An 8516-nucleotide genomic window follows, 5' to 3' on the forward strand; every position below is an offset into this window, starting at 1 on the left:
AGGATCTTTAATGTCAGTAAAGATATACTTGAATTAATGGATCTTTAATATATATATATATATATATATATATATATATATATATATATATATATATATATATATATATATATATATATATATATATATATATATATATATATATATATATTATATAGATATATATATATATATATATATATATTATATATATATATATATATATAGAGAGAGAGATATTAATTGAAAATATATATATATATATATATATATATATATATATATATTTTAATTTTTACTGTAAAGAGAAATTTACTTTTTGTGATTTTGAATTAATTAATTAATGCATGATCTTCTCCATTCCTCTCGTGTATATAAAGCAAGTGTAGTAGCAAACAGAAGTATAATCCAAGTGTGTTGAGAATGGATGCAAAGGGAAAGAGTATTCGTTATGGCAGCGACTCTGAAGATGATTATGATGATGAAAAAGACACACAAGAACCAGAATTGGATCTTTCTCTTGAGAAGCTGAATCTTGGTCCTAAGAAGAAGTTGCTTATTATGAACCTTAATGGCTTTCTTCTCCACAGAGTTCATGTTCGTGATACGAAAGGAATTCCAAAATCTCGAACTGCTGATTACAAATACCGTTACTTTCTCCGTAATAATTACTTTCCTCTATACGTCAAAACTCAAATATTTATTTTTAATATTTTGGATTTATTTTATCATATGATTAATTATTATTAGTATATTGTATATTGTGATGCAGTTTTTAAGAGGCCGTTTAGTGAAGAATTCATGAAATTCTGCTTAGAAAGATTTGAAGTTGGAATCTGGTCTTCTGCAATGGAGTCAGTATTAACATAACACTCTTTTCGTTTTTTTTTGTTTTTTTTAATTTGATTGATTGATTTACTATAATAATAATAATACATTGTTACAGACATAATATTGATTGTGCTTTGAGATGTGCTATAGGATCATCAGAAAACAAGCTACTATTTGTTTGGGTACATTTATTTACTTGAAGCTGTTTAAAATATAGAATCATTTTTTATTACTTTAACCTTGTTAGTTAATTCTGTGTTTTGAATATTAAATATATAGGATCAGAATAAATGTACCGATTCTGATTTTAAATCCTTGGAGAATGAAAAAAAACCTCTTTTTTTCAAAGAACTGAAAAAAGTGTGGAGTAGAGTCAAGAAAGGAGGCCCATATTCTGCTTCAAATACTTTGCTCATTGATGACAAACCCTACAAGGCTCTCCTTAATCCTGTAATTTAATAATATTCATTTTGTATTTATATATATATATATATATATATATTATATATATATAATATATATATATATATATATATATATATATATATATATATATATATATATATATATATATATATATATATAATATATATATATAATATATATATATATATATATATATATATATATATATATATATATCTATATATATATATATATATATATATATATATATATATATATATATATATCAAATTTTAACAATTTTTATAACTTTAATTTTCAGCCTAATACAACAATTTTTACTGAGTCCTATGATGCAGAGGATAAGCATGACAAAGCTTTAGGTGAGGGATTTACTAATATTTTGTATTAATGTTTTGTAGTCTTTAAATTTTTTGAGATACCGTATAGATTAATTTATCCTGTGTAAAAATAAATTTTATGATATCATTTTTAATCATGGTTAACCGTAACAAATTTTGGATAATGTCCGTTGGATTAAACGATCTAATATTTAGATATTTGAGGATTTAAGAAGTGTGACATTTGTGATTTGTGTAGATCCAAAGGGTGAACTGTGCAAGTACTTGAAAGGACTAGCTGAAGCTGATGATGTTCAAGCATATGTGAAAGAAAATTGTTTTGGAATACCGGCAATTACAAGCTCTCATTCTGATTGGAGTTTTTACTCGCGTGTTCGTTCAACTTTGCGTTAATGAAGATTAAGAAAATTTAGTGCTTTGGATTATGTTTGTGTGGTAAATTATGATTTTGTTAAAGGCTTAATCGTTTTATGTATGACGGTTTGGATTAAGTTTCTTTTAATTTTATGAATGGTTGTTTTTGGTGTTTCATCTATGTATGTATGGCCGTTATGATTAATAGTATATTTTACTCTATTTTACAATTTTTAAGACATGCCTTTTATCGATAATTATCAATATTATCCTTTTGAATTGTCACATTGCTTTCCTATTAACGTCAATCTGGTCATTAAGATTGAGTGACGGATGATTGTCCTACAATATTTGATCAATCCTCACACGTAGATTAGCTTCTATAAGCCTTTTGGGAATGGTTTCTCTAAGTTTAAGGCGCTAAAGTTACTCTAACTTTAAACTATTACCTACCATTAGATCAATCACGTGTTTTAACTAATGCCACGTCTCATTATAATAAATTTGAAATTGGACAAATAAACAAAATACATTAACTACAGCTTCTGTTTTTCCCATACTACCACAACTGTTGCACAGAGTCATTATAATCCACTGTGACCATTATATTCGTGTGTGAGCTCCATTTAAATTTAGTAAATGCTTATAGTTCTTCAAAATCCTGTTGTACACGGTAGAAAAAAAGGAAAATATCTATTTACTTGCAAGTTTTTATTCTTGCACGTTTTTATTTAATTTTCTTTTTCAACGTACCTATTTTCAACGGAGTTATTAAAACGTAAGAAGGAAGAAGGAAACATGAGAAGATAGGGGATATATGTTAGTGCGTGAGATACTTTTAGTGAAGAATTCTTTGACCTTGACAAAAGCCTCCTCACACTCAACGGTCCATTCGAACTTCTCATTTTTCTTCAGGACGATGAAGAAAAGGAAAGTCGTGTCGCTCGCGCAGGAGAGGAATTGAGATATGGAGGCAAGGCGTCTATTAAATTATTGAACTTCCTTCACATTGGTAGAGCTCCTCATATCAATGATCGACTGACACTTGTCTGGATTGACTTTAATCCCTCTTTTTGTCAGCATAAAACCCATAAATTTCTTCGTTTGAACTCCAAAAGAGCACTTTGAGGGGTTTAGGCGCATATCATACATCTTTACTGACGACAAGATATCCTCCAGGTCGTCGGCGTGACTATGCTCCTCCACCGTTTTGATAATCATGTCGTAGACATATACCTCTACATTTCTCCCAATTTGATGGGCGAGACCGCATCCATGAGTCACTGCAAGGTGGCGCCAGCATTCTTGAGGCCGAATGACACAACATTGTAATAATAGTTGCCATGGTTCGACATGAAGGTGGTTTTAGGCGCATCCAAGGGATCCATTCGGATCTTGTTGTAACCCAAGTAGGTTTAACACCGTAGTTTTTAAATTAATTTATCTTATTAAGTTAAATATGTTTAAATAGTTTATTTGAGTGCTTTGTGTATTTTTTGGGGGGTTATTGAGGGTGGTAAAATTTATATAATTTATCACTATTTTTGGATTAATTAAAATAATAGAAAATCAGATAAAATAATGAAATAATGAGTTATGAGGGAAAATAGAAAAATTAAATAGTTAGTAGGACAAAGAGAGATAGACCAAAAGTGGAGGGGGAATTAGAAATAATAAAAGATTAAATTAGGTTTTTATTTAAAAGAAAACAGAAGGAGAAAAATAAGTTTATGCAGTACATGAAACTTGGGAAAAGAGGAGTTGAAGAGGCAAGAGAACAAATCTAGAGGGAAGAACTACCATTGCTGAAAATTCACCCTTTTGCTGCAAAATTTAGGTAAAGAGGGAATTATTCATTATTGGGTGCTTATTTCATAAAGGATGGTGAGGGATCCTCACCATCTTCTCTCTTTGTTGTGTTTTCTCCCATGGTTAAGTTAGTGATTTTAGAGAGGGTTTTACAAAATCTTACTCCTAATTGTTGTGATTAATTATAATTCATACTCTGTTTTATTGTCTGAATTATTGTATGACTTGCATGCAAAAATATAAATGATGATTTTTCATGTTCTTATGCCTTATGATAAACACGTGAATTGATTTTGTGAAAATATATGGAATAAATGGTGAATATGTGTGCAAATGATGTATTGAACATTGAATAAATATGTATGATGTTTTTCTGTTCGATTTGAGTGGATGAGGGTTGAGATTTGAGCTTTGGAAATGCTCTCATGTCCAAAAAAAACGTAGTTATGCCTTATGCACAATGATGACGGGCATCACCTGGGTGACGAGCGACCTGTCACTTCAAATGGGGGAGCTGACGGACGTCAACGTGATGACAGGGAGACCATCATAATCTCCGAGACACACTTATTTCCCGGGCGTCAGCAGGATGACAAATTTGTGTGGGTAAAGGGTGACGGGTTGTCATGACGGCCGTCATGATGGGTGGTTGACCTCCAACCCTTCGTTTGATTGGTTTTGGATTGTCAGTTCGATTTTTCGAGCTATTTTCACTTCCAGCGACTGGTCGTTGATGTTTTATTGAGTTTGGTGAGTTGGTGAGTAAAGTTGTTATGTTTTAAGAATTGTTAAAATTTTCTCTATTGAGATATGAGTAACTTGTTGAATGATTGTATGATTATGCATTGGTGAGTCATAATTATGTATCATGTTTATTATGTTGAGGTGGTAGCCTTATTGGCGATGCGTGTGGTTCAAAGAGAAACCAATGATAATTATTGCATATGTATGTGTTGTTGCATTTCATGCATCATGGTGTATAAACTTTGGTCCAGTGTTGCATCGCTGGTGAAGGAGAAGGGCGATCCAAAACGCAACGGAATTTTTAAAAAAATCTCCTTTAGTGATCCTTACGAATAGGCATGATCAGTGATAGAATCGTTACCTCTTGTGACGATTGAAACCTTTGATGCAAATCTACGAAGCGATCACGAACGTTAAACGATGACAACTCCTCTACTCACTCCACACGAACGGATTCCTTCAAAATCAGTGTTATCTGCTATGAATGAAGGCTTTGAGTGAGAGAGAGAGAGAGAGAGAGAGAGAGAGAGAGAGAGAAAAAAAATTGCAACTGCACAAATGCTTCTGCACAAGGGTTCTATTTATAGAACCACTTGTGTGGGTTGCAAGCTAAAAAATATCTCACTTAAGTGTATGTGGCCCATATCTTATAATATGCCAAAATCACTTAAGTGTGTGGTACCTTACCATATTTCGTATTCTACTTAAGTACATCATACCTTACGATATTCTACAATTCACTTAAGTGCACCGTAAGTTACGGTGTTCCTTAGTTACTCTATCTCTCATCAATTTGTCCTTTTGTGTGTGACCCTGTAGTTTTAGCGACATTGACAATCATATTAAATCACGTATTTAACATAATAAACAGTGAGCGGTATCTAGCAACACATCACTGCTACCCAAGACACGAAAATGTCATGTGATCTGACAAATCCTTTTGTGATAATACTTATGTGTACAATTACCTTTTTTACCCTTATGTCTATATTGAACACAAGTCATAGACCGTGTCATCCTTGTCCAGTTCAATATTGGGCCCATAGACATTTATCCTGTTATGCAGGATGGGAAAATTCCATCTAGGTCACTCATGTCCCTTAGCATGCTTCGTGGAGTATCCATCAACTGTCTTTATGGTCATCCAGTTACGGATAATGTTTGATCAGCAATAAGGCACTCGATTATACATCTAGGATCCATAGTGGTTTCAGGTCGAAGGGTGGTATACACCATTATCACCATGAGAATAACTTATGACACTTTGCATAATATTCTATATAGTATTCTCATGGCGGGTCAATCCAGTATAAATATTACTCTTAATATTCATACCTATGTTTAAGACTTGATAACTTCTTATCCATGATCCATGAGATGTGATCATCAGTCTATATACATAATAGTCTTAATGCTTTAATGTTATCCCACTTCACAATAAAGCTTGACTACGGATACTTTAAGAATAGTGTCCTTATGTTTAATGTGATCTCATGATTAAGTCACACTTGATACATTAAACGGACTAGCTATTCTAGGGACTTTATTAAACAAACATAATAAAGAAAAAGCCTTTTATTATTAATAAATAATTCGATACAAGTACCAAAAGTATTGGCCTCTAGGGCTTACGCCAACAACTGGTTCATAAGGGGGGATGAGTGAATAGACGTGTTTCAGAAGGGAGGATCGATGACATTTATGGTTCAAAGGGGGACTATCGGTGAGTTGACTAAATCAGTAACATACCTCTGATATCCAAATTAGTACCACATGCATATAAATTCGAGGAGTTGATGCATTACATACATACTCGTTTTGTGATTGAGTTATTATTGTAATTGGTGAATTATTGTGAATGATATTCATGTGATTGATGATTTCTAGAATTATATTATCCTTTACTGCTTATGCATCACTAACTCTATTGAATGTATTCTCATCCCCTAGTTGTTTTGTTTGTAGTGTTTTGTACTCTCGTGGTACAGATACTCAGGAAGAGGAACACAAGTTGTTGTTGAGCTGAAGGATGGCATTGAGGCATCGTCATCTATTTTACAATTTTGTGAGTTGTTTAGTTTTGGTGTCGCTGTGATATTATACACTGAGGACTGGTTGCCTTGTTGCATGTTATATTTCTTAAGATGTTTGAGTTATTTTATTTAGTAAATTCTATTGAGACTAATAAATTTTTTTCTTTGAAGTATTGATATTTTATTCCACTACATGTTTTATGTTATAATTCATGAGAAAAATGTATGTTGGGAATGTGTAACACCAAGGATGTGTAAAATTATATGTTTTAGTTTTATAAATCAAGGGTTTCAGGTTTTAGGGTGTTACAATATATGTCCATGAAACTTAACTTACGGTACCATGATTACCTGTCGATTTGACGGTCAATGTCTGGCAGCGGATATTGATCCTTGGGGAAAGCATCGTTTAGACCCGTGAAGTCTATGCACATGCACCATTTGTTATTGGCCTTTCGTACCAAAACTATATTAGCCAATCAATTGGGGTACTTTGTTTCAGGGATGAATTACGTGTTGGATAGCTTTTCCAGCTTTTCATCCATGATTTCCCTCTTTTCCTCGCCCACCTTCCATTTCCTCTACGCCACTAGTTTGGCTTATGGATGGATGGTCAAGTGAAGGCTTATGACTTTGGTGTTTATACCTGAGGGGTCCCAAAAGAACAGGTTGATGTTTATTCTAAGTCAGTCGACTAACTCCTGCTCCTCCCCTATAAACAAGGAAATGTCTATCTTCGTGACTTGATGAGTGTGAGAACCTATATGGACTTCCTTCAGGTCTTCGATGGGCGTGAGCCTTTCCATCTATGCGCCTAATCTAGGGTACTAACCCTCAAAGTCAGTATTTGGAACTTCAAAAGGATGCGCATCAACAAGAGTGAACTCATATCTAGATGTATCCAAGCTTCTCATATATATATATATATTATATATATATATATATATATATATATATATATATATATATATATTATATATATATATATATATATATATATATATAATATATATATATATATATATATATATATATATATATTTGAATCAAATTTTAACAACTTTTATAACTTTAATTTTCAGCCTAATACAGCAATTTTTACTGAGTCCTATGATGCAGAGGATAAGCATGACAAAGCTTTAGGTGAGGGATTTACTAATATTTTATATTAATGTTTTGTAGTCTTTAAATTTTTTGAGATACTGTATAGATTAATTTATCCTGTGTAAAAATAAATTTTATGATATCATTTTTAATCATGGTTAACCGTAACAAATTTTGGATAATGTCCGTTGGATTAAACGATCTAATATTTAGATATTTGAGGATTTAAGAAGTGTGACATTTGTGATTTGTGTAGATCCAAAGGGTGAACTGTGCAAGTACTTGAAAGGACTAGCTGAAGCTGATGATGTTCAAGCATATGTGAAAGAAAATTGTTTTGGAATACCGGCAATTACAAGCTCTCATTCTGATTGGAGTTTTTACTCGCGTGTTCGTTCAACTTTGCGTTAATGAAGATTAAGAAAATTTAGTGCTTTGGATTATGTTTGTGTGGTAAATTATGGTTTTGTTAAAGGCTTAATCGTTTTATGTATGACGGTTTGGAACTTTGGATTAAGTTTCTTTTAATTTTATGAATGGTTGTTTTTGGTGTTTCATCTATGTATGTATGGCCGTTATGATTAATCGTATATTTTACTCTACTTTGCAATTTTTAAGACATGCCTTTTATCGATAATTATCAATATTATCCTTTTGTATTGTCACATTGCTTTCCTATTAACGTCAATCTGGTCATTAAGATTGAGTGACGGATGATTGTCCTACAATATTTGATCAATCCTCACACGTAGATTTAGCTTCTATAAGCCTTTTGGGAATGGATTCTCTAAGTTTAAGGAGCTAAAGTTACTCTAACTTTAAACTATTACCAACCATTAGATCAATCACATGTTTTAACTAATGTCACGTCTCATTATAATAAATTTGAAATTGG

The 8516-nt window shown here is 32.0% G+C and overlaps 1 protein-coding gene across 3 annotated transcripts; it reads left to right on the forward strand.

The window, feature by feature from the left end:
• Nucleotides 1–354: 354 nt before the first annotated feature.
• LOC127125701 (uncharacterized) lies at nt 355–8238 on the forward strand. 3 transcript variants are annotated; one of them, XM_051054501.1, is made up of 7 exons: nt 356–640; nt 752–833; nt 926–992; nt 1090–1260; nt 1538–1598; nt 1816–1959; nt 8023–8238. In XM_051054501.1, the coding sequence occupies exons 1-7, from the start codon at nt 403–405 to the stop codon at nt 8040–8042; spliced, it is 783 nt and encodes a 260-aa protein (XP_050910458.1). In that variant the 5' UTR covers nt 356–402; the 3' UTR covers nt 8043–8238. The 3 variants fall into 3 exon arrangements, with proteins under 3 accessions (XP_050910460.1, XP_050910459.1, XP_050910458.1); XM_051054503.1 differs by lacking the exon at nt 1816–1959 and having other exon boundaries at nt 355–640; nt 7878–8238; XM_051054502.1 differs by lacking the exons at nt 1538–1598; nt 1816–1959 and adding an exon at nt 7600–7660 and having other exon boundaries at nt 355–640; nt 7878–8238.
• Nucleotides 8239–8516: the final 278 nt, after the last annotated feature.

The sequence above is a fragment of the Lathyrus oleraceus genome, chromosome 3 (assembly GCF_024323335.1).
Source record: "Lathyrus oleraceus cultivar Zhongwan6 chromosome 3, CAAS_Psat_ZW6_1.0, whole genome shotgun sequence".
In the NCBI taxonomy this organism is placed as follows: Eukaryota; Viridiplantae; Streptophyta; class Magnoliopsida; order Fabales; family Fabaceae; genus Lathyrus; species Lathyrus oleraceus.